Source organism: Xenopus tropicalis, chromosome 1 (assembly GCF_000004195.4).
Source record: "Xenopus tropicalis strain Nigerian chromosome 1, UCB_Xtro_10.0, whole genome shotgun sequence".
NCBI classification, from domain to species: domain Eukaryota; kingdom Metazoa; phylum Chordata; class Amphibia; order Anura; family Pipidae; genus Xenopus; species Xenopus tropicalis.
In genome coordinates this window covers 152300489-152322002 of record NC_030677.2, presented here as the reverse complement: position 1 = coordinate 152322002, position 21514 = coordinate 152300489, and the positions used below count along the sequence as shown (strand labels likewise).

The 21514-nt window shown below is 40.1% G+C and overlaps 1 protein-coding gene across 1 annotated transcript; it reads right to left on the bottom strand.

Moving 5' to 3' along the window:
- Positions 1-5222: 5222 nt before the first annotated feature.
- slc5a1.1 (solute carrier family 5 member 1, gene 1) lies at positions 5223-19955 on the bottom strand. Its single transcript, XM_031892252.1, has 15 exons — positions 19763-19955; positions 19424-19495; positions 18191-18295; positions 15549-15608; positions 13483-13587; positions 12686-12791; positions 12074-12154; positions 11644-11864; positions 11106-11241; positions 10912-11019; positions 9799-9949; positions 9489-9657; positions 8033-8248; positions 7442-7550; positions 5223-5803 (listed from the first exon to the last, which is right to left on the bottom strand). Exons 1-15 carry the CDS (start codon positions 19883-19885, stop codon positions 5595-5597), a joined length of 1971 nt encoding a protein of 656 aa, XP_031748112.1. The 5' UTR covers positions 19886-19955; the 3' UTR covers positions 5223-5594.
- Positions 19956-21514: the final 1559 nt, after the last annotated feature.

The following is a 21514-nucleotide window of genomic DNA, read 5'->3' as shown; positions in this document are numbered from 1 at the left end:
TCAAATCAGTTGATTGTTTAGAGTAGAACTTCCTGCATGCCAGTGTTTCTCTGTAATGTGATCAGTGCAATCTGGCTCTCTAGCTGTAGCCAGATTGTACTCTATATTATTGCTAGTCCCATGGCCACAGGGCAGCTTCCAGCCCAGACTGGCAATCTGTGGGTTGTGGCAAAGGCCAGAGGGGCTGCTGTAAGATGTCATAGACAGACACTATTTTGCTATCTATATAGAAATCTTATAGATAGCAATAAGGAGTGACAGAATTGTCAGTAATGCCATTGTGCAATGTAGTGGTAAGGTTTCCTTTTACTGGAATCGGGTACTAGCATGAACCATAAAAAAACAGACCCAGTCCTCCTCCTTTCACCAAACCTATGGTTAGTGTTACCCTTTCAGGAATGTAGCATTCATTGGCACCTGCCAAACTCAGTCTCCATCAGACTTCTATATGGTGACGTGCAATGCATCACTCAAGTAAATACACTTCTGCTGTTCCAGAATCCAGTGGTGGTACACAACTCCAACTGATGCTTGGCTTTGCTCATAGCTTTGTGTGCAACTTTTCACTCATAATAACCCAAGGCTTTCAACTAATAACTGCAACAATTTGAATCCTTTATTATGGATTTGCCTTTGCCACACAAACATGGTGATTGGGGAATGAAACACATACAGTGTTAAACGTGTTAGTGCACAACAGACCTATATATTATTGGTATAATGTTATAGATAGATCCATTCAATCATTATGTTTCTTCTACACATAAAACTGTGCTTAATGGTTTGCTTGGCTGGAATTTACAACTGGTCACCTGTTTATTATGCAAAGTTAACCCCACAGGAGAAAGTCCCATATTAAGTTCTGTCTGATCTTCCGTGATCTTTAGTTAAGCTGATTTAGATTCAGATTTGATGTAATTAAACTAAAAGGATTACCTCAGAGACAAACGCCTTAATGTCAAAATCCATGTTGGGAACTGTGCACAACTTCGGAAAGCTGAAGCGATGAGAAGGCCTTTCCACTGGCAATTAGTTGCCCGCAGCAGAGATTTTGCTCCATGGGCCATCAGCCTTACGGGTCTTTGTGCACATGTGCTGTTTGCAGATTTAACGGTCACTGATGATGTGTCAGAGGCAAAATGGCCTCTGATGGTGCTGGCAAACAGAGGGGATATATGCAGTACAAATTATGCCATTTAGGTGGGAGGGATGTGACCAAATTATATACATTGTAGGAAAATGTTGACTTTACATGTTCTTTAACCCTATATGCATATCATACTATATTTATATATTGAGAAAACTATATCATAAGTGCCCTTTTAAAGGATCTTATCAAACTGGCATTTACATGTGACTATAGTGCTTTTCCATCTTTTACCTTAAGCCACCATTGTGTGATGTTCAGTCATTCACTGATCACCTGACAGGAAATAGTGCAGGTTCTAACTGAAACAGGAAGTAGTGTGGGAGTAAAAAGCACATCTGTGTACTTTTATTTGAAATTCTAGCAACTCTGTTAAATGTCTTTTACATCTTTTTATTGAGACAAAATTAGGAAAGAAACAGGACTTACAGGACTTTGTTAAATCTGTTCTAAAAAATGCATAGGAAAAGTTATGTTTACGGGAAACCTTTTTTGGCAGTGACAGAATTTGAAAGAAAAGGAAGTAGTTTTTCCCCCAAGCTTTTATAAATGTGCCCATATTAGTGTAGCTGAAGGAGCTGATAAAGGAAACATGAAGCTGGGTCTCCTGACTGATATTCAGCCATCACAAATACAGACTCATTACTTTGTTCAATCTGCTACTGTATATCTGCTACTCTATAAGAACCCTTCTATAATACTTTCCCCTGAAGTTAAGCCTAATAAACCTTAGTTTCCCGGATTATAACCCGTTATTTATTGACTAATGGCTTCTGGTTTTAACCTGTGTGCACTTGTACCTTCATTAGTTCTTCTGAGTCTCACTGGAAACATTTCCACTTTTCATGAAAGGATTATGTTTGTTACATATGCACTTTGCATGTACCGAATGTGAGATATTTAGGGTAGGAATGTCCAGCATCTATTATATATCTTCCATATGGCCAATGCTGAAGCACATACAGGCAGGGCATAGGTCAAAGTGCACAAAACGTGGATCCCATAGTAACTGAGCCCTCTAGTGTTTTGTTTTCCTGATCATTTTAAAGCCATTTTTATCTATGGGGCATTTACTAAATGAAATTACTGTAGCATAACAAGCAGGTAATGCCCTATTGATCTTTGTATGCATTGTGTCATGTCTGCTATTTTATGGTCACTTGATAAATATCTACCTATTTCAGACTTTATTCCTGCTTATCAGACTGAGAAGATAAAAGCTGAGCTAGGTTGTACAGCCATTAACTGGTTTAATCATTCATATTCTATAGAAAACCAGTCACCTTACATAAAGCTGAGCATATTTCAGTTCCACAGTGATAAATACCAGTTATACAACAAACACAGAATCTGGTTTGGGAAGGGTTAAAAAGATGTTAAAAATATTCTCCAGACATAATAGCCAGAACACTACTTCCTGCTTTCACAGCTCCCCAAGCTGTTAGCGGTCAGTAGCCAATGAGTGACCTTGGGGGGGGGGGGGGCACATGGGACATAACTGTTCAGTTGGTTTGTGAGCACACAGGTCAGATTCAAATGCAAACTAACTGAACAGTTATGTCCCATATGCCCCCCCCCCCCAAGTCAGTCATTGGCTACTGACTGCTAACAGCTTGGAGAGCTGAAAGCAGGAAGTAGTGTTCTGGCTATTATGTTAGACATCTGCCCACTCCAGCCCTTATAGATGACATTTTTGCCTAACTAACTATATTGAAAACATCTTTTTATTTTGTCTATCTATTTTACCCAGTTTCATTTTACACTAAACTGCTCCTTTGAAGTTGTACATGCAAATTAGGGCTTGGATTTGGTTTAGTATTTGGCCAAATCGTTTGTGAAGGGTTCAGTACTTGGCCAAATCAAAAAGTAATGCATCTCACACATTCATATTTGGTAGCACATTAAGTCCAGGCTGAAGATTGTATTATATTGTGCATAAAATACTCTCTATCACAGCAAAGTGTCCTGAGCTGTGGCTGTAGGTCAGTCCATATTCGCTATGCTACTTGGAAAGGGGAAGTTTAATAGCCACCTACTAATGTCCCACGGGGAGGTTGGCACCCATGATAAATCTCTGCTACAGATTCCCTTTATTGCAGGTGGAGAGGCTTTTCGTGGAGATTAGCGTCGACGGTAGCAAAGATTTATCGCAGGCCACTCATCTCCCCATGGGACATTACCCTTAGAAGCCATGACAGTTTAATACAATGTAAATATTTATTTAAGATATATGTAGCTTCTGTGTGTGTTTATTAGCATGGGCAGTGTGAAAATGCTAAAAGTTTTAAAGCTAACGCAGTGCCTGACCGTTCCTTCCATGCAGTTTTCCAATGTCTTAAGGTCCCCATACAGTTGAGATTCGCTTGCTTGGCGAGATTGCCAAGCGAGTGGATCTTCACCCGATGTCCTCACCTAGGGGTGGGCGATATCGGGGAGCGTGTAGGTAAAAAAAAATATATATAATTAGATTGTTTGTCCCTGGGGCCAAATGATCAAATTATATTGGCGGTAACGGGGCAGTCGGTTCAGGAACCGCATCAACGAGCCGATGCAGTCCTCGATCCGAATGAATTTTCTAACCTGGCTGATCGATATCTGGACAATTTCAGGCCAGATATCGGTCGGCCAGGCCCCTCGTTTCTGCCCCTACATGGGCCGATAAGCTGCCGAATCAGTCCAAGGGACCAATATTGGCAGCTACAATCGGCCCGTGTATGGGGCCTTTAGGCTGAGGGCACATGGAGTGTTGGCTCTGCTGCTCTCCGCCTGCGTTTTTTTCCCAGACTGAGAGAAGCGGAGGTCGGCTCAAAATCACGAAAGCAAGCATTCTCCTGTGTGCCTAACCATAAGCGGAAGCTGTACTTTTAAGTGCAGAGCAACGGAGCTGGGAAAGGGAGCCGATTCAGTTCTCTCAGCCGGAAAAGGAAAAAGAATGTAGGTCGAGAGCAGTGGAGCAATGCTCTGTGAGCCTTCAGGCTTACCCTCATGGCATCACATGGACATTGGCAGGTAATTCACTGGAAGAAAAAGAATCTATGCATGTCATTAACTTTAAAAGAACTGAAAACCAACAATAAAAGGTTGCCTAATTAATGAAAATGTAATTCTAAGCAACTTTGGAATATACAATAATTAAATTTTTTAGTGGTTTTTAAAAGCTCTTTGTAAATGTAATTGCTACTGAAACCATTATTTGTCTGCCCCTTCTGTTCTTCACTTGAGACTATTTAAACAATAAAGCTGGCCATATACATTCAGATTTTAGTCTTCTTTCAACAAGTGTTCGGATATCAAACGTACGTTTAAATGCTACAATCTAAAATCAACATTCAGACTGAAATTGTAGAAAAAAAGTACTAAATATAACAATCGTACCAATGTGACGTCCCAGAAATGCATTGTAGGCCCCCAAGGATATTGTCAGGTACACAATACATGTGCAGGTTTTATTGTTATCCAACCAAAATTTTCTAACCTGTCTGATCAACTAAATGACTGATCACCATGGTATGAAAATTATCGGAGTGATAATTCGGAGCCCGCACAGTGCGTGTATGGCCAGTGTTAGTCTTATAGCAGCAAGATTTCTCATACGTGGTTAAATTTGCACTGTGGGTGACAAATCCCCCCCAAAATGCTTTCTCTTCAGAAATAAAGTAAATCTCCCTTGGGAAAACATATGCAGTACTTCATTACCCAAATCGCCAAAAGTTTCCTTCAGCTTTCGTCCAGCCAATACAGTTCTGATAATCAGCTGCTGGCTTCTGCTACATTCTCTATTGAATACATTAGAGCCACGCAGTCAGAGAATAGCAACGGGCAGACAGATACTGCTTTCAATAGCAATTAATTAATTATTACTATGAAATACACATTCATTCTTAGAGAAAAAGAACCATTAGATTATACCATTCAGTAATACGTAGGCAAAACAGATATTTAGGCAATATGTTTCTATCTTTTCAGTAACACTCCTATCGGAATCGGTGCTATAATTGAAAGGACTGGTCTGGGATTCAAAATAGGTCTAGCATTTTAAGTACACAGAGGCCCAAACAGCCCCCACTAGCCCAATAAATAGTGACTGTCTATGGCATCTTACAGCAGCCCCTCTGGCATTTCCCAGAATCCAAAGATTGCCAGTCCGGGCCTGTTAATGTAGCATTCAGCAGCTGAAGCATTTCATCATGGAGTTCTTTAAAACCATTTTTGCAAGAACCAGGTTTAATCCACTGGACAGGGCCTTGTTAGTGCTGTTTTCTATGGTTCATTGCATGTACGAACCTGAAGTCTTGCTTGCCACAGAGTGTGTGCTCTTTGCATTGCTGTGTGTATAAAAGATCATTCCTACCAAAAAAATGTAAAAAAAAATGTTTCCCCTGTATAATGAAATTTATTAGTTAATAAAACCACCCACTGGGATTTTTTTTCAAGTTTAAAATAGCAACTATGCAAAAAATGCATGGCAGAACACAGCCACAGCCAGCAAGATGATGCCGTTGATGTTGACCACGTTCCTCCACAGGGGCTTCTCTGAAGTGTCCGTCATCTTTTGCTCCAGGGCCGCCTTCTCTTCCTCATTCAGTTCGGGGGGCTTCTTATCATCAAATCCACAAAACCAGTTGTAAGATTTCCTCCAGCAACTCAGCTTTTTCCCTGCATGACAAAGATGAAGAACACTTTGAAGCCACCAAGAATTCCTAGATAACCCTTGTCCCTACTTCATGGCTGTTTGTTCATGCACCCCTTAATTAATGTTATCTGAACCACAGGTCAGTTATGTCATTTTATTAATCCTTATGGGGGAAGATTAAACTGCAACCTTACTTTGTAATTACAATATTGTCTGCAACAGAAGGGGACAGTTTGCAGTACTGTGGGCACCCCATGACAGTCCTTGAATTTTTGGCTGGGCCACCTATTGCTCATGAATGCTATCACCATTATCATTTGTACAGTGCTAATGTCCAACAGCTATATTAGTGATTGGACCCTGCTGCACAATTTCCTTGAGCATAATTTGACTTTATGTTTCATGGACTAAACTACTGTCATGGAGCAGCTGCCTTAATACTGAGCAAATTAGCAACATGAAAATGTTTTTAAATTGCTTTTTTGTGGCCAGAACTAATGTAATTTATATAAAAAAATCTGAAGTTTTGCTTTTGTCAAAAATAGAGGTAATAATCTATTGGCAATGGCTGCATTGTGCAGCTCCTAAGCAGCTGTGGTTGGTATACTCACATGTTTCTACTTAGCCATGGACACTAGGGGGCTGATTTACTTACCCACGAACGGGTCGAATGGAGTCCGATTGCGTTTTTTTCGTAATGATCGGTATTTTGCGATTTTTTCGTATGTTTTGCGATTTTTTCGGATTCTTTACGAATTTTTCGTTACCAATACGATTTTTGCGTAAAAACGCGAGTTTTCCTATTCAATTACGAAAGTTGCGTAAAAAGTTGCGCATTTTTCGTAGCGTTAAAACTTACGCGAAAAATGCGCAACTTTTTACGCAACTTTCGGAATGGATACGAAAAACTTGCGTTTTTACGCAAAAATCGTATTGGTAACGAAAAATTCGTACAGAATCCGAAAAAATCGCAAAACATACGAAAAAGTCGCAAAATGTTCGTTTTCAAGTCGGAACTTTTCCAATTCGGGTCGGATTCGTGGGTTAGTAAATCAGCCCCTAGGAGTGTTTGTTCTGCACTTTTTCTGCAGGCTGAGAGAGGCGGATCCGAACCTTTCCACATCACTGTGTATCTGCACTGAAAAGTACAGCTTCCACTTGAGTGCAGGTGTACAGTGGAGGTAAGTCCCAAAATGCCTAATTTCACATTTTTGGGCCGTCTGCTCTGTGTTCCTGTACTCAGGTGGAAGCTGTAATTTTCAGTGCAGATAACATGAAGCTGCAGAAAGAAGCAGAATTGATTCTGTCACCCTGCATAAAAAAAATGCAGACATTGCCTGTGGCCATGGCCTTCGGCTGATTCCACACGAGTTAGATTCTCAGCCTGGGGATAAAGGCAGGCTATGAATCTCCCTTATGCTTCAAAAATCTTATTGTTGTGTGTGCACCTGGAGCCATAGTGTCAGCCCAGATGCAGGGACACAAAGCGGAGTTCAGCACAAAACTGTGTGTGGCTTTCATTTATCCACAGGCCAAGAATCTGCCCCGTGTGGTATCAGCCTAATAAATCATGGAGAACTGCTGTTCTTGAACTGAGGTTGAAGCAACTTTCACTGTGTTAGTTTTTGCATATTTCTGTCCCTTTCATTTGTATAACTCACCTTCCTCCTCTTTCTTTTCCTCTTCTGGTTCCTCAGCAGCCCAGTCATTTGCATGTAGATCCTCCCGCTCCTCAGTGCTGTTTCTTAAGGCCCAGCACAAGCGATAGAGCTGTCAAAAAAAATAAGTAAGTAACTGAATTATTCTGGGAAATCATATTAACATATAATGTGCTTTGTGCTTTCTCTTTTTTAAATATTAAATAGTCTATATAATAATTACAGTTTTGTCTAATTCGACGGAGGTAACTCAAGTGCAAAGAATCTGTAGGTCAGGTAGTAACTGACTGAGGGTTCAAAATATATTGCTTTATACTATATCCATATTTTGTTACATGTTTTCCAGTGCAAAGACATCTATGGGAAACCTCCCCAAACAAAAATGTCACCCTTTTCCACTCTGCTAGTGCCTACTAACAGAGATCAGATACCACCCTGGATATGATGAGTGTTTGCTTAAAGGTATCTATTAAATCTTTAGGGGAGAGACCTTCTTCAGATTGTGAAATCATATTCCAATTATTTCTTTTCATTCTGTCAAACATAATACATGAAATCCCTTATAGCCATATAAAAATAACCAGTTGAGCTCACATGCTTATCAGGTATGGGTTTGGTCATGAATGATATTGCCAAGACAATGATGGAGGTTGCAGTAAACAGGATGATGGCAAAGTACAGATAGTGAACTCCGCAGATAATTTTGGGGCAGTTGCTGGGTTCCATGCAGCTTCCAGTTCCAAAGGCAAATTCTGCAATCATCCTTGAAAGGCCAATGAGGAGTCCAATCATTAACCCCCAGAATGCTCCCTGTAGCAGGAAAGATAGAGGGAGGAAACACAAAGCTTCTTTTAACAAACCTGAGCACAAAGTGTTGGCAATGCAGAACTTGCTAATGGGCAGACAAAACACTTTTTATTATCTTAAGAGAGAAGAACAAAATGTTCTCCAAGTTTATTTACAAATCTGGATGGAGAGCAAAGTGGGGAACAAATTATGAGAGTTATATCTTAATACTGCTGCCACCGAATGATTTTACATATTCCCTCTAATTCACAGGTCTCCCTAACAAGAGGACCCCACATAAATAAACTGGTTTTTTTGCATAACAGAAGAGAATGTACACATCCATTTTGCATTTGCAATGGTTTTAAAGATATGTGTAAATGTAATTGCTATAGAAATTTAGTCTGTTTACATTCTCTGCACTCCTGGTTCTGACTCCTGAAAGCCAAGACTAGACTTGGAGGAGAACTTACTCCTGTTACATTGTTTTATGAGTTAGACCCAGAGAACAGAAAGGACATTTTCTTTCATTAGCCAAAAATAGTTTAAGGGGTAATCAGTCACATCTATCAGGGATGAATGAAAAATGCCAACAGTCATCTTTTACTACCCACATGCCAGCCAGGAATGTATAGTGCAAGAAATAACAAACACCATTTATGTTGCTTAATTAAAATAATAGGTGAAAAGTTGCATTAGCACAATCCCTATTCATTGCACTTATGTCCCTTTAAACCAACGTTTCTCAGTAGCTCTTGCTAATTATAATGTGTGATTTATAAGCTGAGCTATAATACAAGCAATAACTTTCAAAAACAGCTATAGTAAAAATAGAAGATACACTGGGCTAATCATGTGCTGGAATGGGATCCTGTTGGTAGTGTCAGACTGGCACCTCAGTATACCAGGAAAACTCTAGATTGGGCCAGGTGTCAGTGGGCCCTGTTGCTTCACACCATTTGACCTATTTCATGGTCACTAACCCGCAGCGTAAAAACACCACACCAGGCCCCACCTGCATAAAAATCTTCAGAGGAGCCCCACATGCACCAACCCAGTCCTTCTACAGGTTAGCAGATAATATGACAGATATACCATATTTATCAGTCAGCCTAATTCTTTCTTTTTGCTAACCAGCTTTGGTATGAGCATATTAGACTGGCCAAGAAAAAGTGTCATCCGACAAGCAGGAAATAGCTTAGTGAGTAAGACACTATATGCAGCCACATCATTAACTACTAGAGATTTTTTATGGGAAACATACCTGCTCATTCACTCTCTTGACAAAGATAGCAAGGATAAAGACAGAAGCAATAGGTGGGCCCAGGTAACTTGTAACGGACTGCGTGTAATCAAACAGCAGACCGCCCTGAGCAGACTGCAGTATCGGAACCCATGCAATGCTCACTCCAATGAGGAAGAGGATAAAAATCCTGCAAGATAATCAGCAATGAGAGAAGAAACATCAAAAGGCAGGCACAAATGGAAAATCTAAATACACATTGCAGAATATATAAATTCTTTTGATATTATTCACAGGTTAAATGCTGTGCAAGCCGCAGAAGAGATCCCACCTTCCAGCTATCATTAGTTCCTTCTCGCTTGCTGTCTTCCGGATCTTTGTGTAAATATCCATGGTGAAGAGGGTGCTAGCACTATTGAAGATGGAAGTGAGGGAACTCATGAGAGATGCTAACATCACCGAGAGCATCAGACCTCTGAGACCTATAAAATAAAAAGGGACAAACTCCAAATATATTTGTCATCAGATAAACCACAGCTATGAGCAAGCTCTCTCCTGTTTAATGCCCATTCAGATGAGTTAAAGTGACAAGCCCAGCCCAGCAGATAGATAAATTGACCAACAGGAAAAAGGATGCCTTGCAAAGACTGAGAAGAAATTAGAGCTGGTGAGGCAAAAGCAGGTGACTTATATATAAATTAGATTCACATAGGGACAGAAGGACACAGCTTCCAGTTTTAGAAAATAAGAGATCACGCAATATAACAACTTAGCGAGACAGAAACCGCTATTTAAAAAAACTGAAATGAAAAGAAGAAAAGAGGAATGGACAGTGGGAATGATGAGGGGGCACTGAACTGGTGTCAGAGTAGATGTAAGTAAATGATCAGAAATTGTGTTGTGCCAACAGAAGCAACGAGTAGTAGCAGTGAAAGATGGGTTACAGGTCACTCAGATTTCAACTGTCATAAACTGGTGTATGAGTTTGTATGAGATTATCTACAGCAATGGGGTGCCCATTATGTGCCATGCAATGCATTTCTGGGCATGATTATATCAAAATGATGATGTAATACAATCAAGTCTATGTAGCCCTTGAGCAGTCTGGGGGTAATAAAGATGCTTTGGAGAACCACATCCGGCCTGCAAACCTTCAGTTTGACAGTTTTTGTGTAGACAGATTTTCAGGAGAAAAATGAAATGAAATAGGCACCAAGCAAGTGTACAGATGTTCCAGAGCTACAGCTCCCAGCATTCCCTAGTTACACCACATAACCTTTATTCACTAAATACTCTGGGACTCTATCTATCTATTTTTATTCAGCAAAATCAACTCATCCCCATTATCTGCATCTCTTCACAGAATATATCAGTTCTTTAGGATGTACTATAACCTTGCCTAACTACATTTAAAACAGTTTGTTGAATTATAAAAAATTCTTACCATCCGGCATCAGGTTTATTACCATTTTCGGGTAGGCAATATTTGTGCATCCAACCTCAGTATCACAGAATTTCTTACACAGAGAAGGTACAACACAAGCGACTTCATCTGGTAGTAAGAGAGGAGGCTGGTTACATTCAGGCCTTACAAGCTGTGCTGGTTATATATTCTTATTTATTTGCCTCTCGCTTTACCTGTATATAGGATACGGCTGATCATTCCTGGAAATACCATGAGGAACATGGGCAGCAGTTTGAGATACCCACACAAAATACAGCCAGCTTTTACATGAGAAATGTTCTTGGCTGACAGACATCGCTGAACGATCACCTAGCAGATGTAAGCAAACAAGAACAATATATTAATAAAAAGAGCAAAAAAGATATTATACCAGGGATCCCTAACCTTTTCTACCCATGATCCACATTTAAATGGAAAAAGTGTTGGGGAGCAACACAAGCACGAAAAATGTTCCTGGGGGTGCCATTAAGAGCAATAAAGGTTATTTAATAGCCCCTATGTGGACTGAAAGCCTACAGAAGGCTCTGTTTGGCATTATACTTGTTTTTTTGCAACCAAAACCTGCCTCCTTACCAGAAATTCAAAAATAAGAACCTGCTTTGAAACCACGGGGAGCAACATCCAAGGGGTTGGGGAGCAACATGTTGCTCACGAGCCACTGATTGGGGATCACTGTACTATACATTAAGGAAAAATATACAAGTCTCTCACCTGATCTGTGCAGAAGTACCACAGAGCAAGAATGGTCAGACCAAAGATGAGCCCTGGCCATGGCAAGTCCCCAGTGAGTGGGTCACGGAAAAGGTGAAATGCGTCATCTCGTGGGGTATAACATTGCTCAGGAACGGTTATGTTATCATAAGAGATCACAGAAGGGATAGCATTCATGTACTTCTCCATAAACTGGTCATATCCTCCAACTTTATTAAATGCTGTAGAAACAGAGAAAGGGTTAAAGCAACAGCAGGCATCGCAAGACTCTGTGCATGCTACATCTCACTCAGTTAGTGTGAAAATTGTACTACTACTATGTAAGTGAGGAGATAGAGGTTTCGGTGTAGGCATAAAAGAAAAATGATGGATGTGGTTAACAGGCAGTGTGCAACGTAGCAGGACTTCATGTTTAGTCAGTTTAACTCACCAAATCCCATAAGGATGAAGGATCCCACTAACATGATGATGGTCTGTAAGGTGTCTGTGTAAATGACAGCCGCAAGCCCCCCTAGAGGGTAACATAAGAACACAAGGAATGTTCAGAAAAGTAAAGTAGGAGGTCAAAGTGGGAGACAACATCTGGGATCAACAACAGAGGCAAAAATCATATGAACCATAAAGGCCCTAGATTTTTGGCAATGTTGTACCCACAAGTAACAAATAGTAAATAATATAACAGAGACAGGTTATCCTGTAGTATTTGCTTTTCTTCACAATCAATTTATCCTTCTTTTTAAACAAGATTCCCAGATCCTTCTGTTGAAAAACAGCTGCACAACATGTTTTAACTACCAACACTGTACTTCACTTTAGGAATGAGGATTCATGCTGTAATTGCTTTGAACTGTATGCCTCTTCCCTAACAAAATAATTATGATGGCTCACTAATACCTGTACAGTTTGCCCAAATTTAGTGATGCACATTTGGCAATGAGGAGTGTTTAAAGACTCAAGGACTGGGTCATCAATAATCTGTTGCTGAGGATGCAATTACTGAGCAAAACAGAAATTATTTGTTATAGGATAGACTGGCTCCTACCTGTGACTGTGTACAGGGCAGTGATGACAAGCAGCATGACAATGGCTATGTATATATTGATCCTCATGGCCTGCTGGATAAAGACTGCCCCTGAGAACATGTCTGCCTAAAAAAGAAAACACTAAAGAAAATATCAAGCACTTAGCACAAATAGTTGGATTAGGGGCAAACATTAATTAGTTTCAGTTTCATGTGGTACCAGGTAATGATCCTGGGCTCTGACCAGGTGAAAGAGCTGCAAGTAACATTAGGCAAATGATAGCATTAAATAAATGAGTAACCTGCCAATAGTACTAACTGACAGGATAGCCAGATAACAGTACTAAAAGAAAGGGTGGCCTGATGAAGATAGATGATTGGGTAGCCAGTTACTAATGGGTTAAAAATCGGTAAGCTAATAGTGGAGCTAATAGGAAGAAGGATTAGCAAAGTGAAGGCAGGCTTGGAAGGCACATCATGTAGAGGGACTACTGACAGGGAAGAACGGATCAATGCAGCTGAGAGAAAAGTGCTATCACTAGTGGTTACCAAGGCAACCTCACTGAGTATTGTTAATTTGTAGTAACAGATTCAGTGTGAGAGTATTGGAGCAGGGGGGGGGCGATTAATAGCAGTGAGTGGGAATCCTGTAGAAGTACTGAGAATATGACAATCTGGGTGAGAGGATAGTTCTTTGAAGTGATGCAGAAAATATATGTAGCACAGACATAGCTTTATGGCTATTCTGAAGGTGCAGTGATGATAAATGTGGGGGTCAGTGTAAGATAAGTGAGAAGGGAAGCATGAGTGAAACTTACAGAGATCTTGGTGAAGACATAAAGAAGAAGAGAGAGCACAGACAGATAAATCTGAATCCGGTCCCCACCAAAACGTTTCCTTAAATATTCTGGCATTGTCACCACCTGTCAAACAACATATGGGAATGTATTAATCCATAATACTGCATATAATCATATCAAATACAGATTACATTTGAATATGTGTATCTTTATTTAGTTCCCTCTGAAACACATCTGGGTTTCTCCAGCACAGCCCTCCTGCTCCAGCCCAAGTACTTATCCCATGTGTATTCCTCACCTAGGAGTAATGATGTGACATTTCACAAGTAACCTGCACAAAACGGATGGGCACCCTCACATGTAATTCTCTACATTCATTTAAAAAAATAGGGTGGTGCTGAACATACTTTTTGCCAATTGTCTTTAATTAGAAATATGTACTTTATAATATGCACTTTGTTATTTCTTGCTCAAAACAGGTCAGTATCTGAACTTGAAAGGAAAGGTTTTCAGACCTTTTGGTTTATATACAAAATATAAAAGAACCTCGCACTCCAGTATATCCTAGGGTGCACAGGATGTATATTGAAATATTGTGAATAGCGTTAAAGACACAAAAACAAGAAACTGGCACACCTAAGGGATGTAATAAAATATAACTTTTATTACTATTATTATAAAATAAATATCACTAAAAACGGGGATAGAAAAGTCAAGAAAAGAGAATTAAAAATATCAATCACACCCTGAATCTGCTTCGAATCTAGCTGACACTCTTGGATACTATTACTTCAAATGTATCTTTTATTATTTCCTTTGACTTAAGTTGGCAACAAATATAACAACTATTTCTATGGGTGTATTTGTTTTACACAATGTAACTTGTGTGCACAATGTGTCGAGTACAGCCTTAAACTGAAGGGCAAATCGTGGCTCCAGCTGACCCCTAAATATATCTTTCTTTGCAGGGCTTTGGAGTAAATTGTAATTGGAGCTCCTATAACTTCATCCATGCACCTTGCAGATATAATAAATTGTATTACCCGTTTGATGTAATAGTATCCAAGAGTGTCAGCTAGATTCGAAGCAGATTCAGGGTGTGATTGATATTTTTAATTCTCTTTTCTTGACTTTTCTATCCCTGTTTTTAGTGATATTTATTTTATAATAATAGTAATAAAAGTTATATTTTATTACATCCCTTAGGTGTGCCAGTTTCTTGTTTTTGTGTCTTTAACATTATTCACTTTTTGGTTTATAGCACCCCTTTTAAGCCCAAAATTTGCTTTGTCCTCCTTAAAAGTAAAGTCACATTCTGCTTCCTGTTCTTACAGGAAAAATCAAAACATACCAGCATGCACTCTGTTTAAACAAACCCCTCCCTTTCCCTAGCTGCAGTTTGTTAGGCTGAGGATAGGGTGCAGCTCATAATACAGTGGGTTGTTCAGTGGACTGCTGATTTATCTTGATTCTGTTTATAAGAACAGAAAATAGTGTGATTGCAATATTCAGAGATGTCTTTAGGAGGTGCAAATAGGGCTAGCTGCCCTGGGAACCAGACATGTTGTGGACCTACAGACAAGAAGTCAATGTTAGAAGGACTGCAGATCCCATAATGAGTTGTGCTGCTGTGCAAGCCTCAATAATAATAAAATCTAAAAAATGCACCCACCCCTTTTTCAAAAGGAGTTACATCTTAGACAGCTGCCTCTGCTGCCTACCTTAGCATTGTGATTCAGATGTTAGCATTGCTGCCTTGCTGCATTGGGGCTTTGGTTCAATTCTAGCCAGGGTACATCTGCAAGGAGTGTGTATGCACCCCCAGTGTCTGTGTGGGTTTCCCCTGGGTTTCCTCTCACACTCCAAAAACTTACAGGCACCTGCTTTAATTGGTTCCTGACAAAACTGACCATAATGTGTGTAGGGACCTTAGGTTGCTCCACTGGGGTAGGCACTGATATGTATCAAATAGAATCTCTGTAAAGGTCTGCGCTATATAAATAAAGGATAATTATCTAAGTTTCAGAGCTGACTATATACTGTGTTAGAGAGATTGTGTGGTCGTGCTCAGCAGTGCTACTCACCCCAGCTTTCACATAGATTGGCACAAAGATCCAGCCAAGGATCACTATAGTAACCAGAGCCTGAAACAAAGAGGACATGTTAGAGACCAGAAGCAGAACAGTGCATTAGGAAACCAGTTTGTAATGGGGTGGAAATGTGATAATATGATTGTGTTAGGCATGAATGACATTATTGTCTGTTGTTTGTGTAGTTGGTCAATAGGTGGCAGTAGACACAATTTCATGATAAGTGGCAGTATGACTAAGTAATTCTTAACCCCAGCTACTAGGCATACTATAGTAGGGAGGGTATAAAAAGGAGGAGCCACACCCAGCCTAGGGGTCTTGACTGGAGGGTGTAACAGGAGTAACATTGAGCTGTGGTGAGAGCACAGACCCATTTTTTCCGGAGGGTTAGGAGTAGCCAGAGCAGATTAGCATGTGTGGAGGTGGTTGCTACAGTAGGTGCACAAGCTAGACAGGGTAGTTAGCATGAGAAGCTTAATACCCCAACAAGGAGTCAACTGGCTTAGATCCAACAGAAATTCCATAGTAAGGGATTACAGTGGTAGTTTAGGACTAGTTAATAATTTGGAAGCCTTTGGCAAAGTTCATTACAGGAAAGTCTTGTCTAGGGAAGGGCAAGAGGGCACTGCAAGTGCTGGACTGTCAGAGCAGAGAGGTGGGGAGGGAAGTTACCAAGGGTGATGAAAAGGGAAGGTTATTATAACTGTAGGTGGCGCTGAACAGATCTTAAACTGATGGAAACCTGGAGGGGTTTTTTTTGCATGCAATACTCCTGAATGTGACCTGGGGTGTGTTTACTGGAGATAAATATCACTGGTGATGTTGCCCATAGTAACCAATCAGCAATTAGATTTGACCTACAAAAGCAAGAGTGCTAGGGAAGAGTGCTAAAGTTCTAGGGTAACCGTACCTGGAGAACTACCGGCTGGACATCCCTAATCTGTATAATTTTCCTTAGGATGGGGTTCCAAGCTTAGTGATACTGACACTAAAAAAACTACTCTTTAAAACATCAATATACAGTAAAGGTACTTATAGGTCATAACGGTGTTTTTTGCTGATAGGGCTGCTTTTGTAAGTAATTGTTACTTGAAGTTCCTTAACCTGACTGTTTTGCCAACCTGACTGTCCCTTCCCAACCTGTCAGTTATAAATTCTAATGCTAATGGGCTCCTGCTGCACAAATATGGCCGCCCCCTCATAGGGGAACATGGGGAATCTGGTAATGTAAAAGCATCCAGCAAAAAAAATTTGAATTTCTGGTGTCAGTATCTCTTAACTTACGTGACGTGGAGAATTTATAGGTGGTGGTATTGTTCCATACCACTTTTAAAATGTAGATGTTGTAAGATTGTCTGAAACCATTATATATAAAATATAGGACTGCAAGGGGGGGTAATATATTTATATTATTATATTAGACTATGTCTCTACATGGGTAATGATTATTCTAGTGCTATAACCCATTAAATGTTTGCCTATATTATTTAACCTGCATTTGGCCAGTTAAAAGGCTAAACTAACTGCCGATTGGTTGTTATATGTTAATGAGCTGAGAAAAACTTTTCTTAAAGGTAATACATAACCCATAATATATGTTTGTGTTACTAATTTACGGAAAAGATAGTACTTACTGATAACAATCAACATTGTTATATAACATACAGAGTTACATAAGTTGTTGCCCATATCTTAGTTTCTCCCTTAAAACAGATTCACACAATGCACCTAAAATAATACATTTTGGCAAAGCCCAACTATACAAACAAATATAAAAAAATCACTTTAGAAGTATAAAAAAAAAACTGACTTTTTATAACATCGTCAAAGTGGATTTTTTTTCATGTACAGTACCATAAATTCTGTGCTCTTGTGACCCATGCAGCCAACACTTAGGGCTGGAGTTCCACATCTAAGCTAGGTCCCACATTTGCACACCCCCTGGACACCACTCATTTAATATTACTAGAGGCATACTGTACTTTTATCACCCCAGGTAATTTGTACACTCCCACCTGAGGCAAGGTTCTCACCTTTCTTTATGTGCCAGTATATAGGCTGGAGCCTAAAGGATCAGTGTATCAAGCCTCAGACAAATGGCAAATTGTTGTATATATACCAGTGGGGAAAAGCTGATCTGCAGACATAACATTAGCCTGTTACATACTTAGCGGATTTAGGAGCATACATGCATACTTTCTGCAGTGAAATCTGCTGTGTGCAATTGGCGTATTGGCGTATATAAACTACCCATGTACCATTATCCTTGGTGGTTTGCAGTCTGGAGCTTTAGGCTAAGGACCCATGGAGCGAGTTAGTTGCCCGCGATAGATCGCTGCTGCTGCAGTTGACTAGCTTTCTGAAGTCACACCAAGTTTTCTTTCTTCAGAAAACCGAAGTGATGTGTAGGCCTTTCTACCAGCAACTCATATTGTTGCCAGTGGAAAGGCATTTCAGGTGGTTAGTCGCCAGCGGTAGCAGCAGTCTATTAGGGCGACTAACTCACTCCGCAGGTCCTTAGCCTTAAAGGGTCCATATATATAACATCTAGGTGGCAATTCAATTAATAACCCCTGCAGTTTATGTAAAAGACACAAATTAAATAGATGAAGGCATCAGAAAAAAGTTTCTCTTACATTCCATTCAAAACCTCCAATAGCGATGCCACCAGCAGCTGCCGACCCAGCGAGACCCACAAAATGTACACTGCCAATGTTACTGGCAAACAGAGATGCCCCAATCTGCAAAGAGGAGAACAGAATCAGCTTTGCCTTCATTTACAGTACACACAGTCTTAGGGTGATGATGCACATTTATTATATACCATATATACTTTATTCCTGTTAGGCTGGGCTTCTAGTGACATATATCAATGCTGTTTTGTATACCAGGATTGCTGGGCCAAGATATTTCATTTATAACCTAATAATTGGTTATCTACATACAGTGTCTGTTCATTATATAAAAATATATAATATTTTTATTGTTCAATGATTTTGCTGTCGGACCCAATAACTAGTCAGTAGAGTTTATATGTAAGTTACTTAAGTTTCTTTGAAAGTAATGTAAGTTTTTGCATTGTGTAATGTGTAGGGGCCCAATTATCTTGCTGTGGGGCCCAATAACAGCAGTCATTCCCCTGCTGAAATGTTTATGTAGGAGCTGCTCACATCATTCAGTTAAAAGGCCCCAATATAAACAGTTTGATGTAACTTTGTATGTAACATATGCAACATGTTGCTCCCCCTACCTTTTGATCTTGCTCCCAGTGGCCTCAAAGTAGGGGCCTATTTTTTACATTTCTGGCTCAGAGGAAAGTTTTGGAAGCACAGTGACAAAGCAGGGCAGAGCCTCCTGCAGGCCAGCAGTCCACTTGGGGCTACCAAATAGCCAATCACAGCCCTTATTTGGCATCCCCAAAGAATTTCTTTCATGCTTGTGTGGCTCACTTGGCAGGTAGCACTGAGTGGCCTGGCCCCTGGGAAGGGCTGCACCCTGGAGTGCCACAGTTGTGATCTAATAAGTTGCAATGTGCCATACAACATCGCCTCAACTTCTTACTGAACAAAATCTACTATCTATTACCCCAACAAAAGCTGTTGGGGAGATTTTGGGAGTTCTGCTTCAACAACAGTTAGAGGTCTGCAAGTTTGATCTTTCATTTATTTCCACCACATATAAACCCCTAACAGAAACCCAGCCTTCAGCATTGCCCTTTTTATTACTGGCACTTTTTGGCCAACTTCTCCTTCCCCACTGCCATCTTTATATGTCCAGTAAAACAAGTGGCTGGTTTTGATTGCAGAAGCACAGGGCAGAGCGTTGGTGCAAGTCCAACAATAAAGACAACTTTGTTTCTAATGACTCACCGGCCACCACACCATGCTGCGTCCTGCCAGGAAGAAACCTCCCACAGTGCCACGGCTTGTCCTTACCATTGCCTGGGACAAAGAAAGCAAGACGGCACAGTTAGCTCTATGTACTAGCTTATACTTATCCCTCCTTGAGGGAAAACAAATTGTGTAAAATGCCTGCTATTCTGTTCTACTCCATAGGAATTCATACCATTCCTATCATTTCAGATTAGTGATTTGGTCCTTATTCTAAACCTGCTACACCATATCAATGTCCATATAAATTCCAATTAACACCATTAATCTCAGGAGGATGATTTAGACTAAAAGGAAGTAAGAAAAAAACCTACATACCCATATTCCTACTGCCAGGACCACAACAAAATACACCACAATAACAGAGATGTCTGCAGGATTATTGATAGGGATTTTATCCTTTTCTGGGGCAGGCGTTGCCGGGCCCACAGTGGTGTCCATTTGTTTTCTTCGCTCTGTGGGACTTTCTTCCAGACTGTCAACTGGTCCCTCTCTCTTGTCTCACAGGTGTGTGACTTGGATGTGCTGTTAATTATAAACCTGCCCCAGAGAGGTCCACCCGCCCCTTCCCTTCCCATCAATGTATAACCTGCCTCCTGTTTTACCTTCCCAAACACTGAGTGTGCAGTGGAGTCTGATAAGTAAGAATTCTCTCTTGCACCTCAGGGTGTAAGCTAAAGAGGGTGGGTAAAAAACCAAAATGGAGGCCAGAAGTATAAAGAAAGGCTGATTGCCTATATGGAGAGTAAAACACAAGGCTGCCATATATAAGAGATACGTATGGGCACACTTTATTATTATTTAATCATGATTGTGAGATAGAATGTCAGCTCCTGGTCCTATTAGAAAATACAAATATTTTGCCCTATAAAGGCTTGCGGTACAGAATGACCTACACTCGTGCTTTATTTTGCCTTTTATAGGCTCGTAAAGTAAACATAAATCCCTCTTATAAATAGGGTTATAGTCCATTGAGCTCAGTGAAGAAGGTTGGAAACAACATAATAAGATAGTAACTTACTACAATCTGTGCTCCTTCAATATCTGCAATTTGGAATTTAGTTAAGCTGCAGTCATAACAGCAAATGATACAGAAATCCATTCAGTTAAGCACTAAGCCTTATTTGTTTTGCTTACTGTGGCAGGGTACAAAGATGGTGGGAGAGATATATGTATGCCACACATGTCACATGTCAAGGCCCATAACATCTAGTTACACCACTGTTGGCAAGGTTCAATGTCTATCAAACACAATCTTACTTTATAATTACTATAAATCTTACTACGCTTGGCAACAACAGTAACTACAGTAGCCGATACTAAAATAAATGCCAGTTCCTTTACGTCCCTGTGCCAACTCTGTTATACTTTGTCACCATTCCCTTACTTGCAGCATTTCTAAACTGTGTCAGCATTTGGCAGCGGGAACAGTACAGATGTGTGAGGTAACGGTAAGTGCTCTGTTCAGTAGCCTATCAAATGCCTTGTTACAATTGACTTGCCCTGCATAGAACATAAAAATGTGTTCAGAGTTAGAAATAAAGAAGTTGGGGCTACAACATGAGGAAAAATGTGAAATGAGGTGCTGTCAAATGGTGTTCTGGGAATTTCAGTTCAGCAGCAGGAGGGACACAGGCTGGATATCCTTTATAATAAATACACACATTATCACAGTGCACTTTGTAGTTTTTGCAATTGTACCCTTCAGAGGCTGGGGTTCTTGCAGGGCCACTTTTTGTACCAAAGATTCAAGGACGGTGTTAAAAACACAAACACATCTAGTATAATTAATAACAACTATTTACAATAAATATCTTAGTCTAAGATCTGTTTTGTATATACTCTTCTATACACCTTGCAAGTCATGAGCTCTTTCTTCAAAGCTTTTTTTGGAGAGGGAAATGGTATTTTGTTGCTATGTTGCAAAATGCAAGATTAATGGACAACACACTTTCCCCAAAACCTGACAGTTGCACTCTTTGCCTTTACATGATTACTCAATAAGCACAATTAAGCACCACTTATCAGAGATACAGAGGAATTCACAAATGATAAGACAAAGTATTCTCT

Coding starts and splice junctions, on each gene's coding strand:
- slc5a1.1 (XM_031892252.1), bottom strand. CDS start 19,885: ATGGACACCACTGTGGGCCCGGCAACGCCTGCCCCAGAAAAGGATAAA. Junction 12,155..12,685: donor TGCCCTGTACACAGTCACAG/GTAGGAGCCAGT, acceptor GTTACCCTCTAG/GGGGGCTTGCGGCTGTCATT. Junction 11,242..11,643: donor GGTACTTCTGCACAGATCAG/GTGAGAGACTTG, acceptor TACATCTGCTAG/GTGATCGTTCAGCGATGTCT.